Source organism: Pelobates fuscus, chromosome 3 (genome assembly GCF_036172605.1).
Source record: "Pelobates fuscus isolate aPelFus1 chromosome 3, aPelFus1.pri, whole genome shotgun sequence".
Lineage (NCBI taxonomy): Eukaryota > Metazoa > Chordata > Amphibia > Anura > Pelobatidae > Pelobates > Pelobates fuscus.
Genome location: NC_086319.1, coordinates 9,187,862 through 9,204,942, shown reverse-complemented (window position 1 = coordinate 9,204,942; position 17,081 = coordinate 9,187,862). Strand labels below are relative to the sequence as shown.

Below are 17,081 nucleotides of genomic sequence, written 5' to 3'. Positions count from 1 at the left end.
CCAATCGTAACGTCTCGTACAAGACAGAAGAGCGGGCGTTTTGTTAAAAGCTTAATTTCTTAATTCTCTATATATTACCTGTCTGGAAGAGACTGGATTATTTACAGTCCAGGAAATGACCATGGGGCATTTAAAGATAATGTCAAAATGACTGAAATGGAAAATTTTTAGATTGATTATTTTGTCTTAAAATTAGAGATTTCCATATTTTTTTTCAAATAATACCAATTATAATCAATAAAATGAGCACCTAACACTCAGAGGGTTATTAAAGGGACACTATAGTGTCAGGAAAACCGCTTGGTTATAGTACCCTGAGGGTGCCCCCACCCTTTAGGTCCCTGTCCCGCGGTGCTGAAAGGGTTAAAACCCCTTCAGCTACTCACCCTTTTCCCCCGCCGGGCTCCCTTATCTCTCCTCTCCCGCCGACGTCAGCATCTTTGTCTGACGTCACCGGCGCCGAGCCGCGCGCGCATTCAAAGTGAATATGCCTCAATCATTGCTGATGCGCCTCTAGTGGCTGTCCGGAAGACAGCCACTAGAGGCGGGCTTAACCCCAGATGTAAACATAGCAGTTTCTCAGAAACTGCTATGTTTACAGCAGGCAGGGTTAATCCTAGAGGGACCTGGCACCCAGACCACTTCATTGAGCTGAAGTGGTCTGGGTGACTATAGTGTCCCTAATTAATAATAACACAAAGTGAGAATTATTGGAAATTCTAATTAAAATCAAAATGAGTTACAAAATTTAGGCTGAAATTGCTGAAATTTAACTCCAAGTCAATTCTGTTTTTAGTTTGGCTATTTTGACATAAATTGATCATAGTTCACAGTAAGTGGATGGTTGCGCACCCATTAGATGTATATGAAAGACAAAAAGGGAACAAACACAAATTTAATGGTGGAGTGCCTCTCTGTAGAGGGACCCGGAAATATGTGGAGAGCCACTTACATGAGGGAACGGGGGGTGGAGCAGTGAGTGGGGAGATAGAGGATGAGTGAGGGAAGGGGGGGATGGAGCAGTGAGTGGGGGGATAGAGGATGAGTGAGGGAAGGGGGGATGGAGCAGTGAGTGGGTGAGGGAGGGGGGATAGAGGATGAGTGAGTTGGTGAGGGAGGGGAGATAGAGGATGAGTGAGGGGGGATAGAGTGAGTGGTTGAGGGAGGGGGATAGAGGATCAGTGAGTGGGTGAGGGAGGGGGATATAGGATGGGTGAGGGAGGGGGGATGGAGCAGTGAGTGGGTGAGGGGGGGTAGAGCATGAGTGAGGGAGGGGGATAGTGTTAGTGGGTGAGGGAGGGGGGATAGAGGATGAGTGAGGGAGGGGGGTAGAGTGAATGGGTAAGGGAGGGGGGATATAGTTAGTGGGTGAGGGAGGGGGATAGAGTGAGTGGCTGAGGGAGGGGGGTAGAGGATGAGTGAGTTGGTGAGGGAGGGGAGATAGAGGATGAGTGAGGGGGGATAGAGTGAGTGGTTGAGGGAGGGGGATAGAGGATCAGTGAGTGGGTGAGGGAGGGGGATATAGGATGAGTGAGGGAGGGGGGATGGAGCAGTGAGTGGGTGAGGGAGGGGGGATAGAGGATGGGTGAGGGAGGGGGGATGGAGCAGTGAGTGGGTGAGGGGGGTAGAGCATGAGTGAGGGGGGGGATAGTGTTAGTGGGTTAGGGAGGGGGGATAGAGGATGAGTGAGGGAGGGGGATAGAGTGAGTGGCTGAGGGAGGGGGGGTAGAGGATGAGTGAGTGGGTGAGGGAGGGGGATAGAGTGAGTGTGTGAGGGGGGGATAGAGTGAGTGGGTGAGGGAGGGGGATAGAGGGAGGGGGATAGAGTGAGTGGGTGAGGTAAGGGGATAGAGGATGAGTGGGTGAGGGAGGGGGGATAGAGGATGAGTGAGTGGGTGAGGGAGGGGAGATAGAGGATGAGTGAGTGGGTGAGGGGGATAGAGTGGGTGAGGGAGGGGGGATAGAGGATGAGTGAGGGGGGATAGAGTGAGTGGCTGAGGGTGGGGGATAGAGGATCAGTGAGTGGGTGAAAGAGGGGGATAGAGTGGGTGAGGGAGGCGGGATAGAGTGAGTGGGTGAGGGAGTTGGGATAGAGGATGAGTGGGTGAGGGAGGGGGATAGAGTGAGTAGGTGAGGGAGGGGGATAGAGTGAGTGGCTGAGGGAGGGGGGATAGAGGATGAGTGGGTGAGGGAGGGGGATAGAGGATGAGTGGGTGAGGGGATAGAGTGAGTTGGTGAGGGAGGGGGGATAGAGTTAGTGGGTGAGGGAGGGGGATAGAGTGAGTGGCTGAGGGAGGGGGGGTAGAGGATGAGTGAGTGGGTGAGGGAGGGGGATAGAGTGAGTGTGTGAGGGGGGATAGAGTGAGTGGGTGAGGGAGGGGGATAGAGTGAGTGGGTGAGGTAAGGGGATAGAGGATGAGTGGCTGAGGGAGGGGGGATAGAGGATGAGTGAGTGGGTGAGGGAGGGGAGATAGAGGATGAGTGAGGGAGGGGGATAGAGTGAGTGGGTGAGGGAGGGGGGATAGAGTTAGTGGGTGAGGGAGGGGGATAGAGTGAGTGGCTGAGGGAGGGGGGGTAGAGGGTGAGGGAGGGGGATAGAGTGAGTGTGTGAGGGGGGATAGAGTGAGTGTGTGAGGGGGGGATAGAGTGAGTGGGTGAGGGAGGGGGATAGAGGGAGGGGGATAGAGTGAGTGGGTGAGGTAAGGGGATAGAGGATGAGTGGGCGAGGGATGGGGGATAGAGGATGAGTGAGTGGGTGAGGGAGGGGAGATAGAGGATGAGTGAGTGGGTGAGGGGGATAGAGTGGGTGAGGGAGGGGGGATAGAGGATGAGTGAGGGGGGATAGAGTGAGTGGCTGAGGGTGGGGGATAGAGGATCAGTGAGTGGGTGAAAGAGGGGGATAGAGTGGGTGAGGGAGGCGGGATAGAGTGAGTGGGTGAGGGAGTTGGGATAGAGGATGAGTGGGTGAGCGAGGGGGATAGAGTGAGTAGGTGAGGGAGGGGGATAGAGTGAGTGGCTGAGGGAGGGGGGATAGAGGATGAGTGGGTGAGGGAGGGGGATAGAGGATGAGTGGGTGAGGGGATAGAGTGAGTTGGTGAGGGAGGGGGGATAGAGGATGAGTTGGTGAGGGAGGGGGATAGAGTGAGTGGGTGAGGGAGGGGGATAGAGTGAGTGGGTGAGGGAGGGGGGATAGAGGATGAGTGGGTGAGGGAGGGGGATAGAGTGAGTGGGTGAGAGAGGGGGGATAGAGGATGAGTGGGTGAGGGAGGGGAGATAGAGGATGAGTGGGTAAGGGAGGGGGATAGATGATGAGTGGGTGAGGGAGGGGGGATAGAGTGAGTGGGTGAGGGAGGGGGGATAGAGTGAGTGGGTGAGGGAGGGGGGATAGAGGATGAGTGGGTGAGGGAGGGGGATAGAGGATGAGTAGGTGAGGGAGGGGGATAGAGTGAGTAGGTGAGGGAGGGGGATAGAGGATGAGTGGCTGAGGGAGGGGGATAGAGGATGAGTGGGTGATGGATAGAGTGAGTGGGTGAGGGAGGGGGGATAGAGTGAGTGGGTGAGGGAGGGGGATAGAGGATGAGTGGGTGAGGGAGGGGGATCGAGTGAGTGGGTGAGGGAGGGGGATAGAGGATGAGTGGGTAAGGGAGGGGGATAGAGTGAGTGGGTGAGGGAGGGGGGGTAGAGTGAGTGGCTGAGGGAGGGGGGATAGAGGATGAGTGGGTGAGGGAGGGGGATAGAGGATGAGTGGGTGAGGGAGGGGGGATAGAGTGAGTGGGTGAGGGAGGGGGATAGAGTGAGTGGGTGAGGGAGCGGGGATAGAGTTAGTGAGTGAGGGAGGGGGGATAGAGTGAGTGGGTGAGGGAGGGGGATAGAGCAGTGAGTGGGTGAGGGAGGGGGATAGAGTAAGTGGGTGAGGGAGGGGGATAGAGCAGTGAGTGGGTGAGGGAGGGGGGATAGAGCAGTGAGTGGGTGAGGGAGGGGGATACAGTGAGTGGGTGAGGGAGGGGGGATAGAGTGAGTGGGTGAGGGAGGGGGATAGAGCAGTGAGTGGGTGAGGGAGGGGGATACAGTGAGTGGGTGAGGGAGGGGGATAGAGCAGTGAGTGGGTGAGGGAGGGGGATAGAGTGAGTGGGTGAGGGAGCGGGGATAGAGTTAGTGAGTGAGGGAGGGGGGATAGAGTGAGTGGGTGATGGAGGGGGATAGAGTGAGTGGGTGAGGGAGCGGGGATAGAGTTAGTGAGGGAGGGAGGGGGGATAGAGTGAGTGGGTGAGGGAGGGGGATAGAGCAGTGAGTGGGTGAGGGAGGGGGATAGAGTGAGTGGGTGAGGGAGGGGGATAGAGCAGTGAGTGGGTGAGGGAGGGGGGATAGAGCAGTGAGTGGGTGAGGGAGGGGGATACAGTGAGTGGGTGAGGGAGGGGGATAGAGCAGTGAGTGGGTGAGGGAGGGGGGATAGAGTGAGTGGGTGAGGGAGGGGGATAGAGCAGTGAGTGGGTGAGGGAGGGGGGATAGAGTGAGTGGGTGAGGGAGGGGGATACAGTGAGTGGGTGAGGGAGGGGGATAGAGCAGTGAGTGGGTGAGGGAGGGGGGATAGAGTGAGTGGGTGAGGGAGGGGGATAGAGTGAGTGGGTGAGGGAGGGGGATAGAGCAGTGAGTGGGTGAGGGAGGGAGGGGGATAGAACAGTGAGTGGGTGAGGGAGGGGTATAGAGTTAGTGAGTGAGGGAGGGGGATAGAGCAGTGAGTGGGTGAGGGAGGGGTATAGAGTTAGTGAGTGGGTGAGGGAGGGGTATAGAGTTAGTGAGTGGGTGAGGGAGGGGGATAGAGCAGTGAGTGGGTGAGGGAGGGGGATAGAGTTAGTGAGTGGGTGAGGGAGGGGTATAGAGTTAGTGAGTGAGGGAGGGGGATAGAGCAGTGAGTGGGTGAGGGAGGGGTATAGAGTTAGTGAGTGGGTGAGGGAGGGGTATAGAGTTAGTGAGTGGGTGAGGGAGGGGGATAGAGCAGTGAGTGGGTGAGGGAGGGGGATAGAGTTAGTGAGTGGGTGAGGGAGGGGTATAGAGTTAGTGAGTGGGTGAGGGAGGGGTATAGAGTTAGTGAGTGGGTGAGGGAGGGGGATAGAGCAGTGAGTGGGTGAGGGAGGGGGATAGAGTTAGTGAGTGGGTGAGGGAGGGGTATAGAGTTAGTGAGTGGGTGAGGGAGGGGTATAGAGTTAGTGAGTGGGTGAGGGAGGGGGATAGAGCAGTGAGTGGGTGAGGGAGGGGGATAGAGTTAGTGAGTGGGTGAGGGAGGGGTATAGAGTTAGTGAGTGAGGGAGGGGGATAGAGCAGTGAGTGGGTGAGGGAGGGGTATAGAGTTAGTGAGTGGGTGAGGGAGGGGTATAGAGTTAGTGAGTGGGTGAGGGAGGGGGATAGAGTTAGTGAGTGGGTGAGGGAGGGGGATAGAGTTAGTGAGTGGGTGAGGGAGGGGGATAGAGTTAGTGAGTGGGCGTGGCTGTGCGAGGGGCGGGGTTTGATGACGTGCTGGCAGAGATGGAGGTAATAAAACCCTTAGAAATAGATTATTATGGGGGATGGGGGGGTATCGCGATGGACAGGGAGATTCTGTGACATATCGTGATACCCGTACATCGGGCTCCATTCTGTCATAACGGGGCAGGGGGAGTGGAAACAGGGTGTTATACAGAGTACTGTGTGTTATACAGGGGGCTGGGGGTTATACTGTGTGTTATACAGGGGGCTGGGGGTTATACTGTGTGTTATACAGGGGCTGGGGGTTATACTGTGTGTTATACAGGGGGCTGGGGGTTATGCTGTGTGTTATACAGGGGGCTGGGGGTTATACTGTGTGTTATACAGGGGGCTGGGGGTTATACTGTGTGTTATACAGGGGGCTGGGGGTTATACTGTGTGTTATACTGGGGGCTGGGGGTTATACTGTGTGTTATACAGGGGCTGGGGGTTATACTGTGTGTTATACAGGGGCTGGGGGTTATACTGTGTGTTATACAGGGGGCTGGGGGTTATACTGTGTGTTATACATGGGGCTGGGGGTTATACTGTGTGTTATACAGGGGCTGGGGGTTATACTGTGTGTTATACATGGGGCTGGGGGTTATACTGTGTTATACAGGGGCTGGGGGTTATACTGTGTGCTATACAGGGGGCTGGGGGTTATACTGTGTGTTATACAGGGGGCTGGGGGTTATACTGTGTGTTATACAGGGGGCTGGGGGTTATACTGTGTGTTATACAGGGGCTGGGGGTTATACTGTGTGTTATACAGGGGGCTGGGGGTTATACTGTGTGTTATACATGGGCTGGGGGTTATACTGTGTGTTATACAGGGGGCTGGGGGTTATACAGAGTACTGTGTGTTATACAGGGGGCTGGGGGTTATACAGAGTACTGTGGGTTATACAGGGGGCTGGGGGTTATACTGTGTGTTATACAGGGGGTTGGGGCTGGGGGTTATACTGTGTGTTATACAGGGGGCTGGGGGGTCATACAGAGTACTGTGTGTTATACAGGGGGCTGGGGGTTATACTGTGTGTTATACAGGGGGCTGGGGGTTATACTGTGTGTTATACAGGGGACTGGGGGTTATACAGAGTACTGTGTGTTATACAGGGGGATGGGGGTTATACAGGGGGCTGGGGGTTATACAGAGTACTGTGGGTTATACAGGGGGCTGGGGGTTATACAGGGGGCTGGGGGCTATACAGAGTACTGTGTGTTATACAGGGGGCTGGGGGATATACTGTGTGTTATACAGGGGGTTGGGGCTGGGGGTTATACTGTGTGTTATACAGGGGGCTGGGGGTTATACTGTGTGTTATACAGGGTGCTGGGGGTTATGCTGTGTGTTATACAGGGGGCTGGGGGTTATACTGTGTGTTATGCAGGGGGCTGGGGCTTATACTGTGTGTTATACAGGGGACTGGGTGTTATACTTGGGGTTATACTGTGTGTTATACAGGGGGCTGGCGATTATACTATGTGTTATATATATGTTATACAGGGTGCTGCGTGTTATACAGGGTTTTACACAGTGCTATATAGGGCACGGGGTTATTCAGGGGGCTGGGGGTTATACTGTGTGTTATTCAGGGGGCTGGGGGTTATACTGTGTGTTATACAGGGGGCTGGGGGTTATACTGTGTGTTATACAGGGGGCTGGGGGTTATACTGTGTGTTATACAGGGGGCTGGGGGTTACACAGGGGGCTGGGGGTTATACTGTGTGTTATACAGAGTACTGTGTGTTATACTGGGGGTTATACTGTGTGTTATACAGGGGGCTGGGGGTTATACTGTGTGGTATACAGGGGGCTGGGGGTTATACTGTGTGGTATACAGGGGGCTGGGGGTTATACTGTGTGTTATGCAGGGGGCTGGGGGTTATACTGTGTGTTATACAGGGGACTGGGGGTTATACTGTGTGTTATACAGGGGACTGGGTGTTATACTTGGGGTTATACTGTGTGTTATACAGGGGGCTGGCGGTTATACTATGTGTTATATATATGTTATACAGGGTGCTGCGTGTTATACAGGGTTTTACACAGTGCTATATAGGGCACGGGGTTATACAGGGGGCTGGGAGTTATACTGTGTGTTATTCAGGGGGCTGGGGGTTATACTGTGTGTTATACAGGGGGCTGGGGGTTATACAGGGGGCTGGGAGTTATACTGTGTGTTATTCAGGGGGCTGGGGGTTATACAGAGTACTGTGTGTTATACTGGGGGTTATACTGTGTGTTATACAGGGGGCTGGGGGTTATACTGTGGGTTATACAGGGGGCTGGGGGTTATACTGTGGGTTATACAGGGGGCTGGGGGTTATACTGTGTGTTATACAGGGGGTTGGGGGTTACACAGGGGGCTGGGGTTATACTGTGTGTTATACAGGGGGCTGGGGTTTTTACTGTGTGTTATACAGGGGGCTGGGGGTTATACAGAGTACTGGGGGTTATACAGGGGGCTGGGGGTTATACTGTGTGTTATGCAGGGGGCTGGGGGTTATACTGTGTGTTATGCAGGGGGCTGGGGGTTATACTGTGTGTTATGCAGGGGGCTGGGGGTTATACTGTGTGTTATACAGGGGGCTGGCGGTTATACTATGTGTTATATATATGTTATACAGGGTGCTGCGTGTTATACAGGGTTTTACACAGTGCTATATAGGGCACGTGGTGTTTATATAGGGTCTTACACAGTGCTATATAGGGTACTGGGTGCTATACAGGGTACTGGGTGTAATATAGGGTGTTACACAGTGTTATATAGGGTGCTATACAGGGTACTGGGTGTTATATAGGGTGTTACACAGTGCTATATAGGGTACTGGGTGTTATATAGGGTACTGGGTGTTACACAGTGCTATATAGGGTACTGGGTGTTATATAGGGTGTTACACAGTGCTATATAGGGTACTGGGTGTTATATAGGGTGTTACACAGTGCTATATAGGGTACTGGGTGTTATATAGGGTGTTACACAGTGCTATATAGGGTACTGGGTGTTATATAGGGTGTTACACAGTGCTATATAGGGTACTGGGTGTTATATAGGGTACTGGGTGTTATATAGGGTGTTACACAGTGCTATATAGGGCACGGGGTGTTATATAGGGTGTTACACAGTGCTATATAGGGTACTGGGTGTTATATAGGGTACTGGGTGTTATATAGGGTGTTACACAGTGCTATATAGGGTACTGGGTGTTATATAGGGTGTTACACAGTGCTATATAGGGTACTGGGTGTTATATAGGGTGTTACACAGTGCTATATAGGGCACGGGGTGTTATATAGGGTGTTACACAGTGCTATATAGGGTACTGGGTGTTATATAGGGTACTGGGTGTTATATAGGGTGTTACACAGTGCTATATAGGGCACGGGGTGTTATATAGGGTGTTACACAGTGCTATATAGGGTACTGGGTGTTATATAGGGTGTTACACAGTGCTATACAGGGTACTGGGAGTTATATAGGGTACTGGGTGTTACACAGTGCTATATAGGGTACTGGGTGTTACACAGTGCTATATAGGGTACTGGGTGTTACACAGTGCTATATAGGGCACGGGGTGTTATATAGGGTGTTACACAGTGCTATATAGGGTACTGGGTGTTATATAGGGTGTTACACAGTGCTATACAGGGTACTGGGAGTTATATAGGGTGTTACACAGTGCTATACAGGGTACTGGGAGTTATATAGGGTGTTACACAGTGCTATATAGGGTACTGGGTGTTATATAGGGTGTTACACGGTGCTATACAGGGTACTGGGTGTTATATAGGTGTTACACAGTGCTATATAGGGTACTGGGTGTTATATAGGGTACTGGGTGTTATATAGGGTGTTACACAGTGCTATATAGGGCACGGGGTGTTATATAGGGTGTTACACAGTGCTATATAGGGTACTGGGTGTTATATTGGGTGTTACACAGTGCTATATAGGGTACTGGGTGTTATATAGGGTGTTACACAGTGCTATATAGGGTACTGGGTGTTATATAGGGTGTTACACAGTGCTATATAGGGCACGGGGTGTTATATAGGGTGTTACACAGTGCTATATAGGGTACTGGGTGTTATATAGGGCACTGGGTGTTATATAGGGTGTTACACAGTGCTATATAGGGTACTGGGTGTTATATAGGGTGTTACACAGTGCTATATAGGGTACTGGGTGTTATATAGGGTACTGGGTGTTATATAGGGTGTTACACAGTGCTATATAGGGTACTGGGTGTTATATAGGGTGTTACACAGTGCTATATAGGGTACTGGGAGTTATATAGGGTACTGGGTGTTACACAGTGCTATACAGGGTACTGGGTGTTATATAGGGTGTTACACAGTGCTATATAGGGTACTGGGTGTTATATAGGGTGTTACACAGTGCTATATAGGGTACTGGGAGTTATATAGGGTACTGGGTGTTACACAGTGCTATATAGGGTACTGGGTGTTATATAGGGTGTTCCACAGTGCTATACAGGGTACTGGGAGTTATATAGGGTGTTACACAGTGCTATACAGGGTACTGGGAGTTATATAGGGTGTTACACAGTGCTATATAGGGTACTGGGTGTTATATAGGGTGTTACACGGTGCTATACAGGGTACTGGGTGTTATATAGGTGTTACACAGTGCTATATAGGGTACTGGGTGTTATATAGGGTACTGGGTGTTATATAGGGTGTTACACAGTGCTATATAGGGTACTGGGTGTTATATAGGGTGTTACACAGTGCTATATAGGGCACGGGGTGTTATATAGGGTGTTACACAGTGCTATATAGGGTGTGGGTGTTATATAGGGTGTTACACAGTGCTATACAGGGTACTGGGAGTTATATAGGGTACTGGGTGTTACACAGTGCTATACAGGGTACTGGGTGTTATATAGGGTGTTACACAGTGCTATATAGGGTACTGGGTGTTATATAGGGTGTTACACAGTGCTATACAGGGTACTGGGAGTTATATAGGGTGTTACACAGTGCTATACAGGGTACTGGGTGTTATATAGGGTGTTACACGGTGCTATACAGGGACTGGGTGTTATATAGGGTGTTACACAGTGCTATATAGGGTACTGGGTGTTATATAGGGTACTGGGTGTTATATAGGGTGTTACACAGTGCTATACAGGGTACTGGGTGTTATATAGGGTGTTACACAGTGCTATACAGGGTACTGGGAGTTATATAGGGTGTTACACAGTGCTATATAGGGCACGGGGTGTTATATAGGGTGTTACACAGTGCTATACAGGGTACTGGGTGTTATATAGGGTGTTACACAGTGCTATACAGGGTACTGGGTGTTACACAGTGCTATATAGGGTACTGGGTGTTATATAGGGTGTTACACAGTGCTATATAGGGCACGGGGTGTTATATAGGGTGTTACACAGTGCTATACAGGGTACTGGGAGTTATATAGGGTGTTACACAGTGCTATATAGGGTACTGGGTGTTATATAGGGTGCTATACAGGGTATTGGGTGTTATATAGGGTGCTATACAGGGTACTGGGTGTTATATAGGGTGTTACACAGTGCTATATAGGGCACGGGGTGTTATATAGGGTGTTACACAGTGCTATATAGGGTACTGGGTGTTATATAGGGTGTTACACAGTGCTATACAGGGTACTGGGAGTTATATAGGGTGTTACACAGTGCTATACAGGGTACTGGGAGTTATATAGGGTGTTACACAGTGCTATATAGGGTACTGGGTGTTATATAGGGTGTTACACGGTGCTATACAGGGTACTGGGTGTTATATAGGGTGTTACACAGTGCTATACAGGGTACTGGGAGTTATATAGGGTTTTACACAGTGCTATATAGGGTACTGGGTGTTATATAGGGTGTTACACTGTGCTATATAGGGTACTGGGTGTTATATAGGTGTTACACAGTGCTATATAGGGTACTGGGTGTTATATAGGGTACTGGGTGTTATATAGGGTGTTACACAGTGCTATATAGGGTACTGGGTGTTATATAGGGTGTTACACGGTGCTATACAGGGTACTGGGTGTTATATAGGTGTTACACAGTGCTATATAGGGTACTGGGTGTTATATAGGGTACTGGGTGTTAAATAGGGTGTTACACAGTGCTATATAGGGCACGAGGTGTTATATAGGGTACTGGGTGTTATATAGGGTGTTACACAGTGCTATATAGGGTACTGGGTGTTATATAGGGTGTTACACAGTGCTATATAGGGCACGGGGTGTTATATAGGGTGTTACACAGTGCTATACAGGGTACTGGGTGTTATATAGGGTGTTACACAGTGCTATACAGGGTACTGGGAGTTATATAGGGTACTGGGTGTTATATAGGGTGTTACACAGTGCTATATAGGGTACTGGGTGTTATATAGGGTGTTACACAGTGCTATATAGGGCACGGGGTGTTATATAGGGTGTTACACAGTGCTATACAGGGTACTGGGTGTTATATAGGGTGTTACACTGTGCTATACAGGGTACTGGGAGTTATATAGGGTACTGGGTGTTATATAGGGTGTTACACAGTGCTATATAGGGTACTGGGTGTTATATAGGGTGTTACACAGTGCTATACAGGGTACTGGGAGTTATATAGGGTACTGGGTGTTACACAGGATAAACCACGATGTGCTTGCATTCAGTATTCTATAATGTACACATGTCATGCTTTGCTACATGAATGTTACATTGACAGAGAGATAACATTCTAGAATCTAGCCATAACATGTCTGACAGACAATCCCTGTCAGGCCTCTGACACTCAATATGTTTGGGGGGGTCTCTACTGACAAGCCCTAATATCTTCCGTTTTCATTCATTGTCTGTCTGTCCATGTATTATATCTTTTATCACACTGTCCATGTATTATATATCTATTATCACACTGTGTGGGTAATATATATATTATAACACTCTCCATCTATTATCACACGGTATATGTATTAAATATCTATTATCACACGGTATATGTGTTATATATCTATTATCACACGGTATATGTGTTATATATCTATTATCACACTGTCCATGTATTATATATCTATTATCACGCTGTGTATGTAATATATATATATATATATATATATATAATAACACTCTCCATCTATTATCACACTATCCATGTATTATATCTTTTATCACACCGTCCATGTATTTTATATCTATTATCACACCGTCCATGTATTATATATGTATTATATATCTATTTTCACACTGTGTATGTAATATATATATTATCACATTGTCCATGTACATACACTTGCCACACTATCCATGTGTTTTATATATCTATTATCACACGGTATATGTGTTATATATCTATTATCACACGGTATATGTGTTGTATATCTATTGTCACACTGTGAATGTGTTAAATATCTATTATTATATATCTATTATCACACTATCCATACATTATATCTATTATCACACTGTCCATGTACAGACACTCCTCACTTACCGACCGTATTCCGTTCTTACGAATCGGTCGGTAAGTGAAGAGTAAAGGGATACCCTGCTCTGGTGCTTTCGACTACGTTCGGGAAAACATCCTCGAACATAGACAAACTCACCAGAGCAGGGAACCACTCTAATCTATGTACGGGGAAATTTCCCCCAACATAGATTAATGGGATTTCTTGTTTCGGTGCGTTAGTCTATGTTCGTGGAAGTTTCCCCGAACATAGATATGCGCACCAAAGGAGGGAATCCCCACGACAGCTCGCACTTATGCCTGGCCGTAAGTGCAAGCTGTTGTAAAACAGGTAGGTCGCTAAATGAGGGCCACCTGTATTCTACATCTATTATCACATCGTCCATGTATTATATATCTACTATCTCACTGTCCCTGTATTATACATCTATTATCTCACTGTCCTTGTAATTTATATCTATTATCAAACAGTCCATTTTTTATATATCTGTTATCACACTGTGCATATATGATATATCTATTATCACACTGTCGATACATTATATATCTATTATCACACTGTCGATACATTATATATCTATTACCACATTATCCCTGTATTATATGTCTATTATCACACTATCCCTGTATTGTATATCTATTACCACATTATCCCTGTATTATATGTCTATTACCACACTGTCCATATATCTTTACCCTGTGAGAGATATAGGGTTATGCTCTAGAATATGTTGGTTAATTGCAAAGATTGAATTATAACTAGTAAATAAATTGTGTAACAAGGGGTAAAATCAGATTATCCATAAATCTGTTAACACCTTAAGAGCCAGAGGTTCTTGGTATCATGACATGGCTGTTGTGTCATTAGTGGTTAACAGGGCCGTCTTTAACGCAGGGCAAACGGGGCAGCTGGCCGCAACCATTTGGGGGACCCATCGGGTGGTCCGTGCATTTAGGACCACTGCATGTTTATTGTTGCTTTATTGGTGAATAGGGGCCAGTCAGGCACCGCGGTCCTTTAGAAAGCATGACCGGACCCCTGTGATATCGGTAGGAGGAAGTGATAGCGGATCACTTTCTCTCAGCTTCATATAGACAGGGCCGGATTAACATAGGGGCTGATGGAGCTTCAGCTCCAGGCCCATGGAATAGGCCCATTTAAAAAAAAAAAAAAAAAACATTTTTTTTTTTTTTTTACACACACTACTCTTAGGTTTGCCACCTGACTGGTATTTTACTGGCACAGCTGGTATTTGAGGCTGCCTGGCCATGCCAGTATTGCAGTAATATCGGCAATACAAATGCAGGTATTTTTCTCAGAATAAATGGAAATTACTCTGCAATACCAGCACTGGCCAGTAGGGGTCACTGTGTGTGGAGAGAGGCAGGGATAGGAAATTACAGCATATCCCTGCCTCTCTCTACTACTCACTGATCTGTGGGGGAGCAGCAACACAGCACAGAGTCCAGACAGCAGCTCTACAGCTCAGGTAAGTGAGGGATGGGGGAAAGGCAGCAGGGACACACGGGGACACTGAGACACTAGGGGACACATGTGGACACTGAGACACTAGGGGACATATGGGGACACTGAGACACTAGGGGACACAGACACTAGGGGACACATGGGGACACAGACACTAGGACACATGGGGACACAGACACTGGGAGACCTGGAAACACTGAGACACTTGGGGACACTGGAAAACATGGGGGCACTGAGACACTAGGGGACACTGGGACACATGGGGATGCTGAGACACATGGGGACGCTGTGAGACATAGGGACATTGGGAGACACTGAGACATTGGGACACGGAGACACTATGTCCCCATTTCTCCCAGTGTCCCCATGTCCCACATCCAGTGTCGCTAGTGTCTCGGTGTCCCCATGTCTCTGTGTGCCCAGTGTCCCCATGTGTCCCAGTGTCCCCATGTCTATGTCCACAACTGTCCTCATGTCTCCCAGTGTCCCCAAGTGTCTGTCTCCCAGCCAGTGTCCCCTAGTCTCCCAGTGTCTGTGTTCCCATGTCTCTGTCCCTAGTGTCTTAGTGTCCCCAAATGTTTCAGTTTCCCCATGTCTCCCAGTGTCTGTGTTCCTAGTGTCTCAGTGTGCCTAGTGTCCCCATGTCTCCCAGTGTCCCTATATGTCCCAGTGTCTGTGTCCCTAGTGTCTCAGTGTCCCCATTTCTCCCAGTTTCCCTAAATGTCTCAGTGTCCCCATGTCTCCCAGTGTCCCCATGTCTCCCAGTGTCCCCATGTCTCTGTGTCCCCATGTCTCTGTGTCCCCGGGTCTCTGTGTCCCCATGTCTCTCAGTGTCCCTGCGTCTCTCAGTGTCCCCATGTCTAACTGTGTCCCCAGTATCCTAGTGACATGGGGACACACTGAGACATGGGGACACTGGGAGACTGGGTGACATGGGGACACTGACACTGTGATACACTAGGTGACTTGCAAGACTGAGACACTGGGAGCAATCCATCTATACAGCAGAATCAAACTGTGAGTAGTTTGTTGGTGATTTTACAGAATTTTCTCTGATGTCACTCCTTGTGATTATACAAATGATTAAGGCTGGTATTTTTTTTCAAGAAAGGTGGCAACCCTAACTACTCTTCACATACTCTTGCTTAAAGGAGCACTATAGGGTCAGGAACACAATCATGTATTTCTGACCCTATTATGTTAAAACCACCACCCTGGCCCCTTCTTGGCTCCCTAAGTATAGTAAAATATGCTGCTGGGTCTGCATCTGAACTGACTGCTGACATCATCAGAAGTGGTGGTCTGAGCAAATTAGAATACTTCCTCATAGGATTGGCTGATACTGTCAACTAGGCAGATCAGGGGCAGAGCCAGCACAAGCTCAACATAGCCCTGGCCAATCAGCATCTACTCATAAAGATAAATTGAATCAATGCATCTCTATGAGGAAAGTTCAGTGTCTGCATGCAGAGGGTGGAGACACTGAATGGCAGTGCTGCACACTAGGCAGTATCTGCCATCACATTCTATGTTTCTATCTGTGTGCCAGTGTATGTACCGAATGGCTCTTATCTGCCATCACATTCTATGTTTCTATCTGTGTGCCAGTGTATGTACCGAATGGCTCTTATCTGCCATCACATTCTATGTTTCTATCTGTGTGCCAGTGTATGTACCGAATGGCTCTTATCTGCCATCACATTCTATGTTTCTATCTGTGTGCCAGTGTATGTATCTGTGTTTGTATGTCAGTGTGTGTATATGTGTCATTGTGTGTATCTGTGTATGTGTTCCAGTGTCAAGGGTGCCTAAACAAATGTTTTCCCAGGATCCAATCCACAGACGGCCCTGGTGGTTAACAGGTTAATATATTTAATACCACCTGGCATCTTCCCTGGATGTGTGCGTGCCATGTACAATCACACTTTATGTCGTTAACGGAACCGTCCTACTTCGGGCTAACACTTTAAAAGCCTCTTTATTTCTTAGTTAAGAGGAAATGGCTTTGCCAGTCTGCAAACCAGTTTAACACAAGGATTGTCATTATAAGCCTCAGCTTTTCAATCTCTGAAAGAACAGCTAAGTTTGGGGGGGAAAAAACAGGTCAAACGCATTATCAGGTAAGAATTAGGTTAAAAAAGAGAGTAAATAGTTAAAAAATAAAACTGGCGTATAATGATTCTTCTATAAAGTGTTAGATCTGTCACTCAAAGCCATGTCTGAAATTAGATCATTACCACAAAAATAATAGGAGTAATTTACACTTTAATTGTAATCTTTACCAAAATGATAAAGGGGATTTGCAGCTTGTCTTTTGGAATTAAACCGAACGCATCTTCTAATCCCTAGTTAATCTTCCATTTTTCTTTGTTTGTTTTTCCCCACATTTTCTAAAGAAATGATACTTTAAGTTGCTCCTGTTTGGCTGACATTAAACACTATTGTAACGGAGCTCCCTGTACCCCTGGCTGGGTACCTCTGCTAAGGACCGCTTCTTAGCTGGAACAGGGGACAAACCGCAGCACCTCTGCCCACAGTCGCTGTGGCTTGACTGAGGTCCTGGAATCGCTCCCTCCTGGAGCCGAATGGGGAACTCGCTCTGTCCACCCCCAGGCCCTGG

The 17,081-nt window shown here is 48.6% G+C and overlaps 1 protein-coding gene across 5 annotated transcripts in view; it reads left to right on the top strand.

Moving 5' to 3' along the window:
- Positions 1-17,081, top strand: part of BCAT1 (branched chain amino acid transaminase 1) — a 139,633-nt gene that overhangs the window by 46,171 nt on the left and 76,381 nt on the right. Inside the window, exon 1 of one of the 5 annotated variants that reach the window (XM_063446680.1) lies at positions 5,496-5,529. The exons of the other annotated variants lie outside the window; for them this stretch is intronic. Coding sequence (XP_063302750.1) covers positions 5,524-5,529 — 6 coding nt within the window. The 5' untranslated portion in view covers positions 5,496-5,523. Of the gene's footprint in view, positions 1-5,495; positions 5,530-17,081 lie in introns of those variants that run through there. 5 annotated transcript variants of the gene reach the window in all.